The sequence below is a fragment of the Labeo rohita genome, unplaced genomic scaffold, assembly GCF_022985175.1.
Source record: "Labeo rohita strain BAU-BD-2019 unplaced genomic scaffold, IGBB_LRoh.1.0 scaffold_46, whole genome shotgun sequence".
NCBI classification, from domain to species: Eukaryota; Metazoa; Chordata; class Actinopteri; order Cypriniformes; family Cyprinidae; genus Labeo; species Labeo rohita.
In genome coordinates this window covers 1,275,852-1,300,625 of record NW_026129379.1, presented here as the reverse complement: position 1 = coordinate 1,300,625, position 24,774 = coordinate 1,275,852, and the positions used below count along the sequence as shown (strand labels likewise).

General features: G+C 40.9%; 1 protein-coding gene across 1 annotated transcript; it reads right to left on the bottom strand.

The window, feature by feature from the left end:
- Window positions 1–792: 792 nt before the first annotated feature.
- Window positions 793–4,670, bottom strand: LOC127160801 (uncharacterized). Its single transcript, XM_051103464.1, has 4 exons — window positions 4,581–4,670; window positions 1,906–3,868; window positions 996–1,062; window positions 793–878 (listed from the first exon to the last, which is right to left on the bottom strand). The coding sequence occupies exon 2, from the start codon at window positions 3,855–3,857 to the stop codon at window positions 2,259–2,261; it is 1,599 nt and encodes a 532-aa protein (XP_050959421.1). The 5' UTR covers window positions 3,858–3,868; window positions 4,581–4,670; the 3' UTR covers window positions 793–878; window positions 996–1,062; window positions 1,906–2,258.
- Between the last annotated feature and the right edge of the window lie 20,104 nt (window positions 4,671–24,774).

Genomic DNA, 24,774 nt, shown 5'->3' with positions numbered 1-24,774 from the left:
CCTTGTAACAAAGGGGCCTGCAGTGAAATCCACATCAAGCTGTTCCACATTTTCTTGGTCATTTACAGGGGTAGTAGGGTTATTTGTATTTACAACAGTATCAACTGCTACATCATCAACATTTGGTACCTCCATCCTGATAAATCAAAAAAAAAAAAAAAACAACAACCAAGAGATCCCTGTACGGGCCACCAATATGTAACACTCAGCCGAATACGGCAGGCTACGCTAATAAAGATCGTTCGTTAATCTCTCCTTTTTGAATGGATGTAGGCAAAATAAACAGTGTCAAGATTGGATACCACCCAAAGTGTATTTACAAAACCAACACAAATACAAATATAGAAAAATGTCTCTATATACACAATATGCAACGTGAGCAATAGTAATGTCCAGAATAGTCCAGTGTTTGTGTATGTGTGTGCGTATGGATGATTTGCATCGGCCTCACCGGTGGGCATTTGAGTCCGTGAGCACGATGAAGAACAGCGCTGTCCTGTAACGGAATCGCCAAGAAACAAAGTCCCACAAGTGTGTAATCCCAAACGAGATTTTTGTATGGAAGTGTATGATCAGGTGTTTTTGATGACGTCAGGGGATTCCCTGGCGTAGCGTGGCAGAACTCTCGCGAGATGAGAACAGGGAAAACGACATTTTGCAGGGCAATACAAACAAGGGGATAAAATTAAAACAGCTGAGAGAACTAAATAAGCAAATTAGCAGTTTATCAACAGCTTATAAATATCCCTCTTATGTGGATGTGCTACAATTTGAAAAAGTAAAAGTAGGCAACTTACGTTTTTTGTATGGCAGAGGACTCTGACTGAGCTGTGTAATGTCAATATCAGTCATTTCACTGTTATTTTCAAGGTCCAAGTCTATATAGAATAAAGCAGATTTAAGTTAGTGACAGTTTGAGGTTGACATTTGAACAATGGTGCATGACTGCAGTAACATGATAATCTGACGCTGCTTTGAAGCACATAACAATGTACCGTTAACAAAGTCACGGAAGACTTTCCTCTTTCTGGTCCTTTTTGCTTCTCCCCTATTGTCCATTACCTAATAATTAAAACAAGAGGACAGAGTTTCAGTTTCAGGATAGCACATTCTCTCCTTCATTACAAAACTTGTAAAGCAACTTGACACCATGCATGTTAGTAGTTGTATATACAAAATTATAATTATTGTATGAACTTTTTTTTTTGGATGAATTAGTCCCAAGTCATAGCATGCTGACCACTGTCAACCACAAAATTAAAAGCACGAGGCTGATTTTTTTTTATATAAATACTGTTACATGTGTAGGATTACAAATTTAAGAATCTGTTGAAAATATGCTGATCCTATGTTCTGACATAGCATCACAATAAAACTAAGGTAAAGTACATTGTATTTAACATTTAAGGTAAATATGAGGTTATCAGACAAATGATTCTCTCAAGCAAAGTTTGTAGCAAGATGTCCCTGCCAGTTCCTGTTCTTTTATTGTAAGTCAAATGAGCCAGATTACTGAGATGTTCACCTTTTGTTTGTAATGGCTCTCAGTGCCTCTGCCCAGTCTTTGAGTAGTTATGATGATTGGATTAGGACTGGTGTAAATGGGGCACTTGGCTACACTTGAGTACTTCATTTGCATGCTTTGTTTAGGATCGTCACCCAGGTGCTTTGTCTACATTTTAGGGGACTGCCCCCTAAATGTATATAAACTACAATGTATCATTGCCTTAGTCAGACTTTTGAGGACTGCAGAGCTACGCAGCGCATTCTCAATAAAGAATTCTGCTGAAGATACCCAAGAGTCTCCTGGTCTTCACTTCTGAGTTTCCAACACATGCCTTTCCAATCCCAACAGAAACACCAGTGTAAATATTATAATAAACAATTCAATAGTTAATAGATTACCAAATCAAGTCATTCTGGTTTGTGCAGCTGAGGGAATATAGCGTAACCCTGTTTGTACGAGACACACAGCCTTTTTGTAGACACTTCCTTTGTTTACCAACATTCGCTTTGCCATTGTCGAGTCACTGCTAACAAACATGATGTTTAAGAGCTTTGAGTTGCATGGCTTTTCAAAGACACTGTCACAGTCAGTTTCCCTGAAGACATCTATGCTTAGTGTTCCATTATTTCTTTTCTCTCGAATAAATCCCACTGCATTGTCCATCAAGAGTACACAGTTGTCAGGCATCTTTGCTGTTATCTTGGTTGGCCTTTCAGATTGACTTGTGGCATGTGTTTCAGTACACTGTCTTTCAGCAAGTCTTTTCGTGACTTGCACTAGAGGTTGTTTGCCACTTCTCACCAGTTTTTTTGATGACCTGTAAGTGGTTCTCGAATGGAAAACATGAAATATGGTTCAAAGAGCTGCAGAAGTTTGTAGCATCATCTGACAAGTGTTTGATGGAATGAATGTTATATGTTGGAAAGGTGGGCCCATAAAAACCCACAGAGTTATCCACAAAGTGCTCCAGAATGTTGTGTGCGTAACCTAGATAGGACTCTCTCTTCCCATCCGCTTCCTCCAAAAGAATGTTCATACCAACACTAAGACAAAGAAAGTGATGATACTGGTCTTCAGGAAGCACATCCTTTAAGACTACTGGTCCTGTGTAGAGCATGAACTGACGAAGCTCTGTAGCTTTCCACCTGTCTAATTCTTCCATACTTCTTGGCTGCCTTGTAAACTCTGCAGGCAAAGCTCCCTTCAGTTGACTTATGTTCCTTTCTACTTGCTCTCTCTGAGCCTTACTCAATCTGCATGTGACTGGCCCACGCCACAAGTAGATCAGCATCCTTTTCATGGCTCCAAGACATAACAGATGCATGTAGTCTAGGGGGAACTGCTTAACACACAAAATACCAGCTTTAGTAAGAGGTGATATCTGTTTTTGATGGTCAGGGTATCCAGCATGGCTGAACACATCATCTCTTCTTTCTTCAGAAGGCCCCTTTGTCAAGTAAACTACCCTTCCCTCGATCTTTTGTGCTACTGCAACACATCGCTCACATCCATGCAGACTATTGTGACTTTTAATACATTTGAGAAATGACCTGGCTTGTGCATCACAGATGATGGCCTTCAGTGTAACTGTGTGAATCAAATTCTGGCAGGAAACACCATTTTGGATAAGTTGTTGCAACTCCTCCAAGAAATCGTGTAAGAAGTCTTCAACAGAGCTAAGCTTGCTGGATCCATAATACAGTGCTACAATGAATGGCTGTCTGTTTTGAATTTGGCCAGGAATGGGCCAAAAGCACATTTTACTACTTTTAAATAATGGAACGCCATCTACATTAAAGGAAAGTGCAACTTGTCCTGGTAGTGTCTCTTTCGCTAAATGTTCAAGAAGGTAACGTTTAATGCCATAGTAAATGTATTGCCTATTGCATTTATTTTCAATTGGCACTCCTTGTGGAGTATCTAGAAGGGTTCTAGCAACTTTGGGAAGGGTATGGCCATGACATCTGAGCACATGAAGAAGATCATTTATTGCCTTGTGTGTCTGATTTGTTGCAGTAGCCCAACTAGCCAAGTCATTGTGAAGAGATGGTGTTTCAACAATGGGCTGTGAAGTCTCATCCAACTGTTCACACTCCGTATCTGAAGAACTGATGTCATAATGGTATTCTTCATCAACACTGCTCATGTTCTCTGCGGCTGTGACAATGGAAGAACTACAGCCCGCCACAGCATGTAATTCGTCAAGTGTTGGGTCCTCCATGACGGGGTTCTCCTCCCCCACCAAGGCAGGCTCCACTGTCCCCTCGGATTCTGAGCTGCTGTCCTTTTCCGCTAAGGCATCAACTCTTGCCCTTCGACGTCTCCACTTTCTTTGATAGTCAGAGGACATGTTTAGCAAATCTAAAATGACAAAATACTTTTAAAGCACTTATTGAAGTCAGCCATGTTCTAATTAATTAACAGATTTCAGTGAATTATTCTTGAGCTCCTCCTACAGTTTTAACATTATTGTGCCTTTCATTTCATTTATTTTCAGAAATAAACTGTCAGAATGCTACATCTGAGTAGCACGTTTTATTTTAAGCTTTAAACATGTTTAATTAACCAATGTGCTCTTATGTGCTGCATTTTATTGATATCAAAGTACATATCCATTTAACTACTGTTTTTTTTCCTTTTATGCAAATTTTTGCTTTTACTGAATCAATTTACCACCAAGAGGTTTGCTTAAGCAAAGTAATCCCACATTTTTCTCAAGAAGTTTTCCTAATAATAAAGAAAAAAAAAAAAAAAAAAAAATATATATATATATATATATATATATATATATATATATATATATACGTGTGTGTGTGTGTGTGTGCAGTATACTGAATATATAATTTTTTATGTATCTCATAACACAAACACACTTTAACATTCTGTTAAAATATTCGAAAGGTGGTTACTTCAATTTTTAAGTTCCATAAATGTTTTATTTTGCCACAGATGAGTTTGTTTTTAGGGTTAAAAAAGGCCCTAGCATTAAACATTACCTAAACATTACATTTTTGCTCCGAGTAAAACAAGTAAGAATAAAATGCATTAATAAAATACCTCAAAATGTACTTACCCACCAGTGAATTTTTAATGATTCGTAAACGCAAAAAACTCTCCTCGTGTTGTAGAAATACGTTACCGCTCACTCCTCTTCTTCTGGTGTTTTTGGCGGTTTTGCCAAACCAGCATAAAAAGATGCATTACCGCCACCTACTGATCTGGAATGTTGAGTATACAAACTGTCATATCGCAAGATTATCTGCTATAGCAATATCATATCGCGAGATTTGTTACAACATCTTGGCAGCAGTTTTTGCATCCAGCTCAGACTTTAAATTGTGACTTTATGAATAACGTATGAATAACTTATGTATATAGCCTATATATATTTAATAATTATATAAACAAAATAATGAAATCATATTGTAATGTATGGGAAACTGGTGGAATAATGAGTAAATGCAGTGATTTCACAATTACTTAACTACAGGGGCACTTTGTGAATAGAATTTGACATAAAGCACAATGGCTTTTGCATATTTCATAAGGATTTTAAAGAGGTTGACGATGGACTATAAATGCACGTGTAGAAGACGTCACCTGCTGGACGTCCTTTCACAACTGAATCACAACAGGGTATATTTTGAACTACACGCAGCTAAAAGTCAAAGTAACAACTTTACATGCAACCACAGAGAATTGTAGACATGTACAAACGTATCTGAATGCATTTTTAAGAAATATTTTGTTACAATTTTTTGCATATTTTGTCGTCCTACCGCGACTATTTTTGGCCAGGGACAGGACGTCGCCGTCGGACCAATGTTTGCTGGGATATAATCATGAATTTACGGTTGAAATTCGGCCTGAAAAAGACGTCTTTTTAACTTTCACTTTACAACCACATTTAGACGTAATTTGGACGTGTTTTTATAGACGTCTTTTCGACGACTTGAAAAACACGTCTTTTCGTCTTTCACTTTTCGACCAAATTTTCACGTTGTTTAGACGTCTGGCATTGTCGTCTTTTCGACGAGTTTTTGCTGGGTGGGATGGCTTTCTCAAGCCAGATTAAAATTTGTCTACAAACTTTTCTATCACATTCTACATTAACACTTCAACTAACACTATAAACTACTAAGGAAACAAGATTAACTAACCATAAATTAGCATTCCATTTAGCATTTAACTAGTTTCTTAGGTAATTAATAATTAATACATAAGGTTTCATAAATTGGCAAGTACTTGGTATCACAACTTAAACATTTCACAACCTCAACAAGAGACAAGTGTGCATTACATTTTTTACTGTGAATCTGGCCACATATAGCACCTGCTACTTACTTAGGCCTATTTAAGTCAGTCTGCATGGATCTAGTATTGGTCTACTAGCAGTAAACATTGTTTTTCAAATCATTAGTAGCTCCTTAAAAGTTACTAAGTAACATCTGAGTATCTACCAATTCATTTTATGGCTTTGGAAAGAGTTAAAAAGAGAACTGCTCACAACTCAGACACATTATTGTTGTAAGTAAGTACATAATAATTTAGTAGTTCTTTATTATTTGTTATTGTTAATTTGTAGTTCTTAAGACTAATTTCATTCTGTAATTATTGGTTACCTAATAAGCAGTCCTACATAGACTTTTACTTTCATATTTGTTGTTTCCATATTTGTTAATTATGGTAGCTGAAATGTTAATGTAGGACTACTAATTTTTCCTGCACTACATTCTGTACGTTTATGTATTAACAATGGACCATTATTTTATAGAACATCCATATATGTATAATTTTTAGCTACAGGTTTATAGTTCTGAAAAGTAACTTGAGGTTATATAACTACATTTTAACTAGAAAGAAATGTATGCTGTACCTCGCCAGTTAGCCACTGGTGTGGCCAAAGTGTACGCAGCTCACTGTGACGAATGACAATTGTTTTTCCTTTGGTTTGTGTAGGGATCACAGAAACCACAACCTCTGTGTCTCCTCTTTTCCACAAAGAGGTGAGCTACAAATTTCAACCAAACATGACAGATAGTTGAACAGAAATGTAATGTGTTTCAGTTTCTTCTTTCATTTTAACTACTGTATTCATTCTTTACACTGTTAAAACAAACAAGAACCTTTAATAGGTACTACTATAAGTTTGAACATTTGATAAAAGAAAGCATTCTTACTTGATTATGTGAGGTTGCTGTTGTCTGTACTTTTTTCTGAGGTTTGTTTGAGATCTCCCTATGTTTAGTCTTTTCATCCAACAAGTTTTTACGGTCCCCCTCCAGGGATGACCTTGGCTGTGGTGGCGACCTTTGTTTTTTAACGGGACCCTCAGGCACTGAGGACTGAACCTATCAGCAGTGTGTTTAAAAACAGATCAAATTGTTAAGGAGCCACATGTAACATTGCTTCTGTTTGTCTTTTAATTCAATTTTGTTTATTTTTTTCACTACATCATTCCTCTTTTTTTTCAAGACTCCAGTTGTTTGCAGATGTTTTAGTTGTAATTTATATATTTGTTTCTAACAAAAAAGTTGGAATCAAGATGGAAAAGGGATTTTAGTGTTTCATATGTTAGAGCACTACCAATTTTTGGACTGTCTGCAATTTCAGTGGGTGAATTAGAATTAAGATTGTAGATGATGACTGTAATATACTTCTGTAGAACGGAAGACAGCATTACACTGACACTATACCTTCTTGTTTGGTGTTTTAAAAAAGAAAGGCCTGCCGATTGGTGTGACATATCTTCCTTTTTTGCTTTTCTTTCCATCTTTCTTGTTCTACTCTGTAAGTCTGCATAAAGTAAAGGATTTGTAAATATGGTTTACATAAAAAAGCATAGAATGGAATGAGAAACAACATGTAATTCTCCTAATATATTGTTTTCCTTAAAAAAAAACTAGTACCCATCACATCTTCAATGACACATAACTTAAAATATTCTAACCTTCCTTCGGAAAAGTCTTTCAGAGTCCTCATACTCCTTCAAGAGACCAGTGTGGCTAATTTGGTAACAAAATCATCAAGTCTGGTGAGCCAGAAGTAAAACGAATATGTTTCAGGTCCCACTGGCTCTTCTCCATAATTCCTTGAGTTTATTGTCCTGTGTAATGTTTTGAGAAAGGAAACAGACACATGTGAATTCCTAAAATAATTTAGCAGTACAACACATTAACAGTTCTGACACAAAGTTACTGTTAAAACTATATAATTACATGTCTCATCAGCTTGCTCAGGGCATTGTATTTTCTAGAGCACTGTTTATACAGTGGTCCCATCCCATGTCGTCCAAGGTCACCTTTGTATTTAAAGAAAATTACACTGTCAGAAAACACACAGTATGATTTTTCTGTCCAAAAAGGGAAATGTTTTTTGTAGTTAAGACAAACCTAGCATTATCCCGGTCCATAGTCCAGCAAATGGTAAGACATGTTTGCTTAGGTGATTGATAAGCCCTTTGCATTGGTACACGTTGGGCTCTCCATGCTTGTCCAGTGGTGCATTTAAAATGACTGCATTGCAACGTTTTGCAAATCTGTTGCTTCCTGTAATGTCCTAAAAATAATACAACAATGTGTTATTAGAGGTGTGTTTTACAGTTTTTCTCAGGTGCTTTGGAGCATTTTTCAGATCAAAAATGAAATTATCAAAACTACTTGTTCAACCCCCACATCATGTAGCATCTTGTGCACATCATAAAAGCAGTCTCTCACTGGTTTAAAAAATACTTTGGTACAATCATTTCATTGACTGTGTACAATTGTGTGCTGTTTCCTACATTATTTTTTGTGTAATGCTGATCAAAATATATTATACTGGTTCTCAATTACTTATAAAAATAAAAAATGAAAATGGATGAACAAACATGGTCAAGAGCCAGGAACAAGAATAATAATATGTGTTGAAAGTGTAGGGATGCAAAATAGAGGAAGAGGAAGAAGATGCCAGAGACACAGACACATTTCAGATGAAATTAGAGTCTCACAGTGGCCGAGGCAAGATGGAGAGTACAGCCAAATATTGGGGTTTATAGACAGATTGCACTGTATAGTTCTGCATGCACAGTTCTGGATGCACAAGTGGTTTTTCAGCCTTGTGCATTTATAATGTAATCAAAACCATAGAAATACTGAAAACATGCACTGACAGACTGACAACAGGACTTAAACATTTTGACTGTATTGTTTGTGAACAATGACAAAAGGATTTGTAATTCTCATGGGAATGATCTGTATCTTGACAAAAATACTTTTGAGAGATGTACTATGGATTTTTAGCAAAGTACAGAATTTTCCAAGTAATCCATTGAGTAATGCTGTTTGTACAAATTGTTTTGAGAAATTAACTTACAATATTAGTTCCAATATTAAGAATGATTTGAGAAATGCTCCAAACCAACTGAGAATAACTGTAAATTGTAGGACTTATGCCACATTTCAAGAGAAGACAATGGTCTTTGTGGTTACCAGTATGTCCGTCTTTAATACAATGACAAAAAAATGCACTTCAGTATCACATAGATAGACAGATATACGGACGGACAGACAGACAGACAGACAGACAGATAGATAGATAGAAATTGCCAGATGATACATTTGACATTTACCTTCATGTCTTCTGCATCACTTTTGGACTCAGTAGTCATATCCAACGCAGTCCCTTTTTCTGTAGCCACGATTGCAGATTTTTGAAGTGCCTCTCAACATTTGCATCACAGGATGGACTGCTGAAGACAACTGCAGCATGAACCATGTCATCCAGTTCTTTCAAAGTGCTTGCAGTTGTGAGGGCCCCAAACACATGCATTGCCAAGTGGTAGTGGTTAGTTGCACTGTGGAAAGTTGAATTGAAATGAATTGAATTCAAATGTGAAATGATGTACTGCAAGTTAATTTATAAGACTAATATGACAGCATTAATGGAAATTACTTAACTTGTTTGTACTAAAAAACAATTTTGTCCTGCATCTAAGACTTGCTGCTATATTAGAAATGTACTTAATGCATCATCATCATTCTATACATTTTGCAGGGAGAACTGAAGGAGTGGAATCCTAATGGTACAATGCTAATAGTCTTTTAAAACTTACTTTTTTTTTTACTTTTGAAAATTACAGTTTACACTTTTAAAAACAGTAGACTGATGTGCTTTACAGACATCTGTTATTATTTTTGGGTATGAGGAAAAGACATGTTGCTGTTTTGTTCTTGCGTTTTAATAAAACTATTCGTCAGATAGAATCGTAGTGAAGTTCGGAACTTAGCAACTGTCAGTAAAACACAAATATCATTTGTCATATCGTTTTTTTAAATGTATGCTACAGGGATTTTGCAGTAGTAATAGGTTTTGCTTACTACTTTTTGCACATTTCCTTGGCATTCTTCATCACATGGCTGAGGCATCTATGAAGAATCGGCACCTCAAAGTCTTCCCATTTTCCTTTTCCACTTGCAATTTTCTAATAGTGCTTAATGGTGTCAGTGAGGTTTTTTTTGGCAAATGACAGGCATATAGCCTGCATTAATACAATTGACCCATCACAAAGGAACATGATAGGTGACCGCATACCCTTCTTTCCAAAGTACCTAGCCACATCTGTTTGAAATGCCTCAAGAAAATATGTGACTGAGGCTGTGGTGTGGTCACAGGTAAGTGGCAACAGGTAATGGAGATTTTTGTTGTGGTAATGGAGGTTTTGTGTGGATTTCTAACCACCAGCTCATAGACATAAAAAGGAAGAGAGCCTGTCTCTTTCCGCATGATGCTGCCAGTCACATCGAGATAAATGATGTCCTCCTGGCATCGTTCCTGATATATCTGTATACTCCTTTGTGACCAAAGTAGCAGCCCTTTTGGGTGTAACATCACTTTCTGGAGCACCTCATCAGGACTGTTTGTTTTGTTTTGCAGCATTATTTGAAGGCTGATTATTTCATTGTTGTGTTGGCGGCTTGCCTTACGTGCTTCCCAAGAAATGTTTTTCAAGACATTGGGGTTTGGAGCAACATCCCTGCAGCCAGACTCCATTACATCCTCAGATGTTCCTTCTATTTTTTCTAGAAACATTGCTCGTGGGAGCTGTTTTTGTAATTCCTGCCCTAATGTTTCTCTGTCATGTGCTCTGACAGGTCGTCTTTTCAATTCAGTGTGATTATGTATGCACTGTCCTCCCTGAAATTCTACTGTCGCTTTAAGGTCCTTGTCACTATGCACAGTCACTGTAACGGTGACTGGACAATCTTCAAATCGGCAGTAGGCAAGGCATGAGAATTCTGGGCTGCCTTGTTTCAAACCCAATCCCTTCAGTCTATGCCTTTTAAAAGCAAATGAACAGTAAGGGTGTATGGTCATCAGCCCTTTGGAAATTACATTTGTCCACTGAAGTCCTGCAAAGCCTCTTTTTTTTCCCTGTTTTTTCAGGTTATCCCACTCATTCTTCTCAATGAAAAAGAAGGAGGGGTTCTTCGGTAAACAGATTCTGACAAACCCATCTTCACCTGATTCATTGCTCATGGAGCCCTAATGAAAAAGTACAATGTTAATGCTTTGCCATGAAGAAAAATTTGTTTTTAAAAACTATCATCTACATCTACATGTGAAAGTTTAATCTGTAGATTTTAATTAAAAATTTCAATTACAGATTTCTAATTTACGAATTTGTATTTGGGGGACAATTTACAGTACCAATCTATATTCCATACAAAACTGTGTAAAGTAATTCTAAAACTGTTTTTGTGTTGGTTTAAAACACAATATAACAACTATCACTGTTGACTGTCTTCAACCAGAGAAATTTATATGTACATACACATTTGCACACATAAGTGTGTGTGTTGTAATCATATTTTAATTGTTATTTTTATAATAATTTGTGTTAGGATTCTGGTTTTGAAAGCCTGTTACTGAAACAAAGATGTTCTCACCTTACGAAATGCTCTTAGCAGTCAATAGCGATTGTTTTTGGTTAATGGAATAACAAGTGCATTGCACACCTTTCCCCAAAAGCTGTCTTTAAGTGTGATATTATCATCACAGTTGATGCCATTTTTGTCACAAAAGCAACGACTAGGATCCAAATGCAAGTGAAGATATAGTTTATTTGCCACAGTGAAACAAACAGATGATCAGCGATCCTAAATAGTCCGTGCTCGTCAAAGGTCCGAAAGACCGTAATCCGGACAGCCGGGGAACACGAGTCCGAACAGGGCCAAAGCACAGCACAGCATAAATCACTAGGAGTCAAGGAGAGGACAGGCAGAGGTGAGCGAGAACAAAACGAACTGACAAAGGAACGTGAACGAGCAACCCAGATATAGGCAACGTAATGAGCAACAGGTGAACACCTGATTAGGAAGCGGGTTGCCAGACGCAGCAGACAAGCCTGCAAAAACACACACATGCACATACACAGACACAGGAATAAGCACCCGGACCCATGAACCGTGACAGTACCCCTCCTCCTAAGAGCGCCTCTCGGCGCTCCCAGGAGAACTTACCTAAGGATTGTAAACATCGATAAGAGTGATCTAATATGTCTCTTGCACCCAACTTCTCTCCTCCGGTCCGTAACCTTCCCAGTCCACCAAGTACTGAAACCCTCGTCCCCTCCGTCTCGAGTCCAAAAAACGCTTTACCGAATAAACAGGTTCCCCATCTACGAGGTGCGGCGGTGGGGGAACCGGGACAGGCGGATTAATAGCAGAATGAAAAACGGGCTTTAATTTAGAAACATGAAAGACGGGATGAATTCTCCTGTACGCTGGAGGAAGTTTGAGGCGGACTGCCACCGGACTAATGATCTTGGTGACAGTAAACGGGCCAGTGAATTTGGGAGCAAGTTTACTACAAACAGTGCGGAGAGGAATGTTCTTAGAAGAAAGCCACACTTTTTGACCAATGACGTAGACGGGAGGCTTTGACCAGTGGCGATCGGCCTGAGCCTTGGTGCGCGCCCCCACCTGGAGGAGAGTCTGTCTGGCTCTGTTCCAGGTGCGACGGCACCTCTGGACAAAAGCGTGAGCGGAGGGAACCGCAACTTCGGATTCCGTACTGGGAAAAACAGGTGGCTGGTACCCTAAACTACATTCAAACAGAGACAAGCCCGTAGCCGATACTGGTAAAGAGTTATGTGCGTACTCAACCCATGACAGCTGCTGGCTCCATGAGGACGGATTCTGTGAAACCAAACATCGTTACATACGTTCTAAATCCTGGTTGGCTCTCTCTGTCTGACCATTACTCTGGGGATGGAATCCAGAAGAAAGACTAACAGTCGCCCCTAATAGGTGACAAAATTCCTTCCAGAATTTGGAAACAAACTGAGGCCCCCTGTCAGAGACTACGTCCGTCGGGAGCAGAGTATGTGAGCGGAGTGGAGTGGGAGCGGAGCGCGGAGTGGAGCGGTGTGATTTTTAATAGAGTGAGGAGCGGAAATTTTAAAAGTCGGAGCGTTGTGGTTTTTACTCGATCCAAGAGCGCTCCACTACCGCTCCATCACGAGTACAATTCATGACAACAACCCAAAATATAACTGAATATATAGCAAGAATTCATGTGTTAAACATAGCCTATTTAGCTAGCTTGATAGAGATGGATAACTCAAATCAGAAAGAATGTGAAAACTAGGATGACGTCAATGGACGAGCATAAAGTTATAGTTTTCAATGAATTAGTTTGTTCTTTCAAGATATTTAATATTTTCAAGTGAAAGCGTGATTTAAACAAGTACAACACTTATTCACGCAATTGCTCTCTCAATAATGCATTCAAACAAATGTAAACTTACTGTGGTACTTCATCTGTATATCCGATTTTGAATGAGAAGAAATCTATAAGAAATGCAGCGATCTGTACATAAAATAACTGACGAAACGTATTGTTATTATTATTATTATTTTTTTTTTTTATCACAAACATTTGCACTGCAAAAAGCAGCAATTATACCTTTTAATGCTGACTGACAACAATGTTAGCTTGGCATGAGGAAAAAAGTTTGCGCACTAGTGTTCCAATAAGCCACTTTAAAACTACACTTTCGTTTTATTTCTGTTATTTTCTTCTTTTAATATACGTTATGAACAGAACTGTGGTATTTCAAACATACTGATATAGTTTAGACGCGGAGCGAAGGCGGAGCGGTGTTTCTGGTATCAGTGAGCGAGGAGTGGAGCGGGAGCGGGAAACGGTGAACCCGGAGCGGAGCTGGAGCGGAGCGGTTATAAAATGCACGGAGCGCGGAGGGGAAATTGTTGTCGCTCCACTCCGCTCACATACTCTGGTCGGGAGGCCATGAATGCGAAAAATGTGGTCAATGACAGCAACCGCCTTTTCTCTAGCAGATGGTAATTTGGGCAGATGAATGAAATGAGTCACCTTCGAGAACCGGTCCACCACGGTCAAAACCACCGTGTTGCCCTGAGAGGGCGGAAGCCCTGTAACAAAATGTAGCGAGATATGGGACCAGGGTCTCGAAGGAACTAACAGCGGCTGGAGGAGTCCAGCAGGGGGTCGATTGGCAGTCTTAGAAACAGCGCAGACAGAGCAAGCCAAAACAAAAAGCTGTATGTCACAAGCCATAGACGGCCACTAGAATCGCTGTCTTATGAGAAAAGTAGAGCAACTCACGCCAGGATGACAAGCCAGCTTGGAAGAATGACCCCATCGAGTGATGTCGTGCTGAACATGTTCCTGGAGAAAGTGAGAAAAAATATGTCATCCAGGTAGACATGAATGAACTGATCAAGCATATCTCTCAACACGTCATTAATGAGGGCCTGAAAGACCGCGGGGGCGTTGGAGAGGCCGAACGGAAGGACAAGATATTCAAAGTGCCCCCGGGGGGTATTAAAAGCGGTCTTCCATTCATCCCCCTCTCTTATGCGGACCAAATGATAAGCGTTACGGAGATCCAATTTCGTGAAAAACGACGCCCCCTGCAGACGCTCGAAGGCAGAAGACATCAGCAGCAAAGGATAGGTATTCTTAACCGTGATGCTGTTCAGCCCCCGATAGTCGATGCAAGGACGCAGGGAACCGTCTTTCTTTTTCACGAAAAAAAACCCCGCACCCGCCAGGAAGGAAGAGGGGCGGATGATCTTGGCAGCTAGAGAATCAGAAATGTATTTCTCCATGGCCTCCCTCTCCGGGGTGGAAAGCAAGTATAACCTGCCCTTAGGCGGAGACGTACCTGGCAAAAAATCTATAGCACAGTCGTAGGGGCGATGCGGAGGAAGAGAAGCAGCTCAAAACTTACTAAACACTCCTTTCAGGTCGAGGTACTCAACGGGCACGTTTGACACGTCCAAATGCTTATCCTGAAAAACAGAATAAGAGACGGAAGAACAGGCAGATAATAGACAAGAAGCGTGACACTCATCACTCCAGGCAAGGACTGAATCATGACTCCAGCTAATGTGAGGCTTGTGTAGGGTCAGCCAAGGATGACCGAGAACTACAGGAACAGAAGGAGAGTTAGTCAGAAGAAACGTAACATTCTCCGTGTGATTGCCCGAGGTGACCAGTCTTATCGATCCTGTGGTGTGAGTGACAGGAGATAATGACTGACCGCCGAGAGCAATGACTGAAATAGAATTCTTAAGGACAAATACAGGCACCTTAAGTTTACGAGCCAGATTATTAACCAAAAAATTACTCTCAGCTCCCGAGTCGATGAGGGCTTCGCAGCTGTATGTGTCCGAGTCCCACAGAATTTTAATCGGGAGGTGGGTAGCATCGCGGGAGGTTTTCTCCATAGCGAACCCACCCGCCAGTAAGCTCCTACTTACCGGCGGGCTCCGGGTTTTACTGAACACTGGGCCACCATATGTCCAGCCTCCCTGCAATACAGACACAATCCACGGCTTCTGCGTCTCTCCCTCTCTCTCAGAGAGAGACTGGATCGGCCCATCTGCATAGGCTCCGAATCCGAAATCTCAACAGGCGCTTCAGTGGGGTTAAAAGTAGAATGGTCCAGGTGATCCGTAGCCGAAAGAAAAGGTGTGTGCCGACTCCTCCGCCATAACCTAGCATCCACGCGGACAGCCAAATCGATAAGCTCATCCAAAGAGGTGGGTAAATCTAGGGCGTAGATTTCGTTCTGTATGTGGGGCACCAGTCCGTGCAAGAACATGTCCCACTGCGCCTCAGTGTTCCATTTGCACTCCGCTGCCAGAGTGCGGAACTCAATAGAATAGTCAGTAACTGTCCGGTGAGCCTGGCGTAACTCTGCCAAAATACGTGCCGCCTCTGTCCCCGAGGCCGCTCGATCAAAAACTTCTCAGTTCATCTGAAAAAGCCTGGAATGACGAAACACATTGGTGCTTGTTGTCCCAGACCGTAGTGCCCCAGAGGGCGGCCCGTCCAGAAAGTAACGTGATAGCGAAGGCTATTTTAGATTCCTTGGTGGGAAATGAAGAGGGCTGAAGAGAAAAGTACAGAGAGCATTTAGTCAAAAAGGCACAGCACAATTGAGGCTCACCGGGGAAAACAGTGGGAGAGGGCAACCGAGGCTCCGCGGAGTGGATGGTAGATGTCTCTGGAACAACAGGTGGACTGGGCGCAGTGGGCTGTTAAGTAGGCTCCATCTGGAGGCGCTGAAGCTGGGAGGTCAAATCAGAGACCTGCGACACTAGTGCTTGAACGGTGCGGCCCGTGCCGACTATCTGTTCCTCTTGTTGAGTCAATCTTGCGTTACTATTTTCTAAAAATTCTCTTAACTCAGCGGCACTCGCTGGATCCATCCTTTGGTCAGTTCGTTCTGTCACAAAAGCAATGACTAGGATCCAAATGCAAGTGAAGATATAGTTTATTTGCCACAGTGAAACAAACAGATGATCAGCGATCCTAAATAGTCCGTGCTCGTCAAAGGTCCGAAAGACCGTAATCCGGACAGCTGGGGAACACGAGTCCGAACAGGGCCGAAGCACAGCACAGCATAAATCACTAGGAGTCAAGGAGAGGACAGGCAGAGGTAAGCGAGAACAAAACGAACTGATATAGGCAACCCAGATATAGGCAACGCAATGAGCAACAGGTGAACACCTGATTAGGAAGCGGGTTGCCAGACGCAGCAGACAACCCTGCAAAAACACACACATGCACATACACAGACATAGGAATGAGCACCTGGACCCATGAACCCATGACAATTTTGTTCCAGAATTTGGACTGACTCCACAATTTCCTCGACTAATATATGTTTGGTTTTGTTCTATTAAGAAAAAAAATCATTAATACAAATTAATAACGTAGTTGTTAGACATAGTTATAGCACTGAATTTTCATGGATGGATGGTATGCTAAAATTACCCCAAATACCTTGAACGACCGCACTCTGGGGAAAAAAATCCAAAAGGTAAGTCATTACGATTAAAACATACATGTTCTTGCTTTAGGTCTATAAATTGCTTTACATTAAATAATCAATAAATCAGTTTTCAAAGTTATCGTCACTGTTATTAGTTTTACATAATGGCGTCAACGAGCATCATGACTTTCAGTTCTGAATACAATTGGTTGATCTGATGGCTTAAAACAGTATATAATTATATATAAATGGTTGAATAACTACTTAGTTGTTCATACATTTAGCTAATGCTATGTAGCAAACACTCATCATTGTCGCCATAAGTAATGCTGGTAAAATGCCCAACCAAAATATAGCTATTTTATACAGAGTTGCTATAAAATGTTATAAAAGTTGCGATCACCCTTGCTCTTTTTTCGACATCTTTCCATTCCTCATACAAACCTACAATTTTTAGGTGTTTAACCTGATGCAACAATTTTGACGTGAAATTTTAATCGTACTGCAGTGGGCGTTGATCCCCTCCTAATGGATGGCTGTTTAGGTCTCACAAGTGCCTGACAGGACTTATTGACGCAACATTTTTGGACACTTGGCACTATGTTTCACACTATAGTCAGCATGAATATTTCATAATATTGTTTATTTTCAAACACTTAGTAATTAATAACCATCAATTTGAAATACAACGTTAGCTGCAAGATCCGGTTTCGCTTCAAGAAAACAATGCACCATGGGCACATGTATATATATTTATAGACTACTGCTCAAAGATTTGTAATTAGTAAGACTTGTAATGCTTTTTTTTTAAGACTCTTATGCTTATCAAGACTGCATTTATTTGATCATGTAACAGGACTTGTGGGAAGCGTGTAAGATCCAGATGCGAGCTTTATTAAACAGATGATCGTAGTCAAGACAGGCAGGGTCAATCTCCAAACAAACAGTGATACGTAGGAAAGGCAAAAGCGTAATCCAGTAAAAACAGGCAATGGGTCAAAATACAAGTGAGCAATCCAAAAGTAACAAATAAACAAGGCTAAGAAACTAGGCAAAAACTATGGCAATGAACGAGGCAAAACTATGGTGAAAAACGAGACAAAAACTATGACTATAAAACAAAACCGTGGAAATAACAAAACAGTGGCAATGAAACAGGGAAAACGCTTAGTAGAGTCCGCACAGGCAAAACAATACTTTGCGAGGCCTGTTTGGTGTAGGCCTCCTTAAATGGCCACCAAACAGGAAGTTACCCATGAAGCAGCAGAGGGAGCGGTAACAGAGTCAGTGGGTGAGGGCTCCCTCTGCTGGCGTGGCGTGGCGTGGCGTTACAGAATTCCCCCCCCTAGGAGCGACTCCTGGTGCTCAAAACAACAACAGTCCAGAAGGGTGGGGGAACAGAGGCAAAACAGGGGGTGGGACGGGGGGCCAGGTCCGTGCAGAGGAGGTGGGCCTGGATCGTGGAGCAGGGACAGACAGTGAAGCACTGGAGGACCTGGGCCATGGAGCAGTGGCAGACAGTGAAGCACTGGAGGACCTGGACCATGGAGCTGTGGCAGACAGTGGAACCCTGGAGGACCTGGGCCATGGGACAGTGGTAGACAGTGAAACCTTGAAGGACCTGGGCCGTGGAGCAATGGCAGACAGTGTAACACTAAAGGGCCTGGGCCGTGGAACAGAAGCAGACAGTGGAAACTTGGAGGACCTGGGCCGTGGAGAAATGGCAGACAGTGTAACACTGGAGTAGAAGCCCACCATGTTTGATTCAGAGGAGCCTGGAGCCATGGTGGAGCAGGCAGAGCAGGAAGCAATTGCGGGGCAGGCAGAGCAGGAAGCCATGGCGGGGCAGGCAGAGCAGGTAGAGCACGGAGCCATGGCGGGGCAGGCAGAGCAGACAGGATGACAGATATCCACAGTGGAACAAATGATATCCATACCAGAGCAGTGAGTTCATGATTAGCCTTCTTGGCCGTGACATGGCAGGCAGAGTGTTCATGATAGGCCTTCTTCGCTGTGACATGATGGGCAGAGAATTCATAGGAGGACGCCGACCCCATAGGAGGTTCTGCAGCCGGAGCCACCACCTCCGGGGGCATTGGCGCAGACTCGTGGTCAGATGTGGCAGTGAGTTCATGAGTGGTCGCTGCCTCCTTTGGAGAATCTACAGCATAAGCTGACACCTCTGGAGGCATAGGCGTGGATTCATGGTCAGACGTGGCAGTGAGTTAATTAATGGACGCCGCCTTCTTAGGAGGTTCTACAGTGCATACTGACACCTTGGGAGGTACTGGCATAAATTCTTGGACAGACGAGGCCTCTGGAGCAGATTCGTGGACAGACGAGGCCTCTAGAGCGCAGTGTGTGGCCCACACACTCAAAATGGCAACAGCCATTACAGGCAGCACAGTAGATAGTGGGATGCCTGCTGGTCTTGAGGGTGTGGATACTGCGGACATGTGGCTTGGGATCACAGGCTTTGCGTGGCTTGGGATGTCAGCTGATATGTGACTAAGCTCTAGGATGTCAGCTGAGACGTGACGAGGCTCTAGGAGGTCGGCTGAGACACGACGAGGCTCTGGAAGATCAGCTGAGACACAACGAGGCTCTGGATGATCAACTGAGACATGACGAGACTCTAGAGGATCAGCTGAGATGTGACATGGCTTTGGAAGGTCAGAGGGGACTTGGTAAGGTTCTGGCAGGATGGCCGTGGCTTGGCGAGGCCCTGTACTAATAGCCATGTCGTGAAAAGACTCTGTTAGGAGCTCAGCAGTTACTTGACTTGATTCAGGGAGGTCTGCCGTGACTTGACTAGACTCAGGGAGGTCTGCCGTGACTTGACTCGACTCAGGGAGGTCTGCCGTGACTTGACTTGACTTGACTCAGGGAGGTCTGCCGTGACTTGACTAGACTCATGAAGAACAGCTGTGTCTTGACCTGGCTCATGAAGACCAGCTGTGACTTGACTTGTCTCAGGAACAACAGCAGTAACTTGACTTGGCTCATGAAGATCTGCTGTAACTTGGCTTGGCTCATGAAGATCTGCTGTAACTTGGCTTGGCTCATGAAGATCAACTGTGGCTTGGCTTGGTTCATGGTAATCAGCTGTGGTTTGACATAACAGACAACCCAGCTGTAACATGACTTGACTCAGGAACCACAGCTGTAACTTGACTCATGGGGAACAGCTGTGACTTGGCTTGACTCATGGAGAACAGCTGTGAATCGGCTTGACTCATGGATCATGGAGAACAGCAGCTGTGTCTTGGCTTGACTCATGGAGAACAACAGCTGTGTCTTGGCTTGACTCATGGAGAACAGCTGTGACTTGACTTGATTCAGAAGTAACAGCTGTCACTTGACTTGGCACTAAAAGTGCAGCCCTGACTTGACTTGATACCGGAGGATCAGGCATCACTTGATTTGCCTTGGGTGTGGCAGACATGGGATGAGATTCAAATGAGATGATTTTGGACTGATGAGGCTCAGGCGTGGCAGCCATCTTGGCCGGGGACTCAGACGGGGCGGCCATCTTGTGAACAGGCTTGGGGATGGCGGCCATCTTGTGGACTGGCTCTGGGATGGTGGCCATCTTGTGGAATGGCTCTGGGATGGCGGCCATCTTGTGGAATGGCTCTGGGATGGCGGCCATCTTGTGGACTGGCTTGGAGATGGTAGCCATCTTGTGAGCTGGCTGTGGGATGGCGGCCATGACAGATGCAGACTCTGGACGGGCAGGCATGGCGTGAGCAGGTCCTGGAGTGGCAGGCATGGCGTGAGCAAACTGTGACTTAGATGTGACATGAGCAGGCTTTGGCTTGGTAGACATGACTTGAGCAGGCTTTGGCTTGGAGGACATGACGTGAACAGGCTCTGGCTTGGTAGGCTTGGCATGAGAGGGCTCTGGTGTAGCAGACATGACATGAGCAGGTTGTGGTATGGGGGTTACTGCAGGATTGCAGGGTCCCTCATCCACAATTCCAACAGTAAAAGGTGATTCACTTAACAGCAAGGCATAATCAATATATTGTTCTAGAGACCAGTGAATTTTACCTTCGGACAGGCCAGAACGAATGGGGTCATTTAGTCCATGACGAAATATGTCCTTTAGGGCCATATCATTAAAAGCCACAAGGTGAAACAGCTCACAAAACGTCACAACATAGTCTTCAATACAGCGGTTACCTTGCCAGAGGCGGAAGAGATGTGATGCTGGGTCCATGGTTTGATCTGTGTCTCTGAAAGCCACTGGATCTTTGGGAGGCGAAGTATTCTGTAACAGGACTCGTGGGAAGCGTGTAAGACGCAGATGTGAGCTTTATTAAACAGATTGTAGTCAAGACAGGCAGGGTCAATCTCCAAACAAACAGTGATACGTAGGAAAGGCAAAAGCGTAATCCAGTAAAAACAGGCAATAAGTCAAAATACAAGTGAGCAATCCAAAAGTAACAAATAAACAAGTCTAAGAAACTAGGCAAAAACTATGGCAATGAACGAGGCAAAACTATGGCGAAAAACAAGACAAAAACTATGACTATAAAACAAAAACGTGGAAATAACAAAAACGTGGCAATGAAACAGGGAAAACGCTTAGTAGAGTCCGCACAGGCAAAACAATACCTGTTTGGTGTAGGCCTCAGGAAGTTACCCATGAAGCAGCAGAGGGAGAGGTAACAGAGTCAGTGGGTAAGGACTCCCTCTGCTGGCGTGGCATTACAAATCAAAAATAGAGAAAAAAAAACAATATTACCGCAAAATGTTATTACAATATATAATACTTTTTATATGTGAAAATACCCTAAAATATAATTTGTTCCTGTGATGCAAAGGTGAATTTTCATCAGTTGTTACTCTAGTCAGTGTCATGTGACATGATCCTTCAGAAATAATTCTAATATGCCAATTTATTGCTAGAATTATCCGTGCTGGAAACAGTTGTGCTGCCAAATATTTTTTTGGAAACCTGCGATTCATTTTTTCAGGATTCTTTGATGAATAAGAATTCTTTGATGAATAGTTAAAAAGAACAGCATTTATTCAAAATATAAATATTTTCTAACAATGTAAATCCATGCTATTATTTTTTATTCATTTAACACATTCTTGGTGAATAAAAGTACTACTTTCTTTCCAAAAAGGAAGAATAATAGGAAGAATGTACTGACCCCAGACTTTTGAACAGTAGTGTAAATTGTTAGAAAATATTTCTGTTTTAAATAAATGCTGATCTTTTAACTTTTTAACTTGTATTCATCAAAAAGGCTTGAAAAGTTAAAAAAAAAAGTTCCAAAAAATAGTAAGCAACACAACTGTTTCCAGCACTGATAATGAATCAGTATATTAGAATGAGTTCTGAAGGATAATTTGCCAGTAAATACCGGAGGAATGAAGCAAAAGCTTTGATCACAGAAATAACATTTTCAATGTATATTAAAATAGAACATTGTTTTACATCACAATAATATTTCACAATCTACTTTTTTCTGTATTTTTGCAGCCTTTATGAGAATCAAATTCTTTTTTAAAATACATTTTTCAAAAATCTTACCGATCCCAAACATTTGACTCTGCAATGTGTGCGTGTGCGCGCGCATATATAGATTTACACATAAGGCATGGTCAAGGTTGAAAATATATGTTTAACATATTTGATTTTATGGGAGTACAGGTCAGAGAGAAGAAAGCTTTCAATGTGTGCATGAACTTAATGTGCTTAAGAAAGAAACACTGATGAGAAGTGACAGACACACATTTCTTGAGGCAACATCAGCAATAATAGCAGTATTACATTATGTATGCAAAAGATATAAATGTATTTACATATAAAAAGAACATATCTCAGTGACATCTAAATTACACAAAATAATGTCCACCAAAAATAAATCTGTGTCCAAAAACATGCTTGATGGACAGGCATACGTAAAAAGGGAATAGAAATGGAAGTCTCTTCTGGGCATTGCCATGAGTGCAACTAACTGTATAACTTCAGTTCAAGAAAGATGTTTGCACCATTTTGCAACTTCTGTCATCTCTTCTGCCATGGGCATTATTGTGTCTGAAACAGAGAAACAGGTAAGCATTTTTATTATTAATAAATAAAAGAAAATATAGCATATGGACTGAAGTCTTCAAAGGATGTTTATTTTGTAATGAAACATGGGACTTTCGTGACATGGAATGTGTTACATTTCGATAAAATCTGTGCAATTTAGAACTTTTATTTTTAAAAGTATAGAGAAAAAGATTTGGGTGGGCTCTTATTTTGTAATTCCACATCAGGATGTGGAATTATTTTGTAATTCCACATCCTGAAACTCTGCTGCCAGCACTGTGGCAAGGTGCACTTTCAATCAGAGGGGAAAGTGATCTGTGCAATCTAGAACTTTTTTTATAGCTTCTTAAAGTAGAAACAAAACAACAAATAAATCAGATTTGGGTGGGTTCTTATTTTGTAATTCCACATCAGATAATCCTGAAACTCTGCTGCTAGCACTGTGGCAAGGTGCACTCTCAATCTGAAGTGAAAGTGGTCTGTGCAATCTAGAACTTTTATTTTTATAGCTTTTTGAAAGTAGAGACAGAGAATATATATATATATATATATATATATATGTATGTATGTATGTATATACACATACATACATGCATACATATATGAGAGCTATGGTAAAAATCACGTTCTAGACGAGCACTGCCATTTGGATCAGTTCTCTGACGCTTTTACGGTAATACGCAGTTTATGCTGATTGGCTACGGTTGGTTTGAATACCACATTTCTAAAGAGTTTATTCAAAGCTCACAATTATAGCCTAATTTATATCCATGTTTTTGCTCCTTTTCTGCTTCTAATGACAATGATACTTCAAATGATAAATGAAATGTGAAAATGTAATGAATGTCATGTGCCATTCAATGACATGAAAAAAAAATTAAATTATGTATGAGCTGTTTTGGGGGTTAAGATACATGCTTTCAAAACGGGCCTATATATTATAATCAGAATCAGAATCAGAATCAGAAAGAGCTTTATTGCCAAGTATGCTTGCGCATACAAGGAATTTGTTTCAGTGTTATTAGCTTCCAGTACACAGAGACAACAACGCACAGACAATAAAAATAAGAGAATAAGAAAAATACACATAGAACATAAACAGAATATAAATAGACCAAAATAAAATAGAATATAATAATTATAATTTGTAAAAAATAAATTGACAAATTACTAGGTGGTATGTACAGTTGTGCTATATGTGATAGGATGGAATGCAGGGATGTGTTAGGGGAGTATTAGGGTGGAGGTGGTAGCAGTAGATGTCAGATTATTCTACAAATTTTTATTGCACAATGGGAGGAACATTTTAACTGTTCATAAGGTGGATTGCCTGGGGGAAAAAACTGTTCATGCGTCTGGTAGTCCTGATATTTGGGGCTCTGTAGCGCCGGCCGGATGGTAAGAGTTCAAAGAGGGGATGGCTTGGGTGCGAGGGGTCCAGAGTGATTTTCTGTGCTCTTTTCCTCACTCTGGATGTATATAGTTCCTGAAGGGTGGGCAGGGGAGCACCAATAATCCTCTCAGCAGTCCGGACCGTTCTCCGCAATCTCCTGATGTCTGATTTTGTAGCTGAGCCAAACCAGACAGTTATTGATGTGCACAGAACAGACTCGATGACGGCTGAGTAGAACTGTCTCAGCAACTCCTGTGGTAGGTTAAACTTCTTCAGCTGGCGAAGGAAGTACAACCTTTGTTGGGCATTTTTAACAATGGAGTCGATGTGAGTGACCCACTTCAGGTCCTGGGAGATGAAACATCCCAGGAACTTGAATTTCTCCACTGTAGCCACAGTGCTGTCCATGATGGTGAGTGAGGAAAGTGCAGGGGGGTTCCTCCTGAAGTCCACTATCATCTCTACAGTTTTAAGCTTGTTCAGCTCCAGGTTGTTGTGACTGCACCAGACAGCCA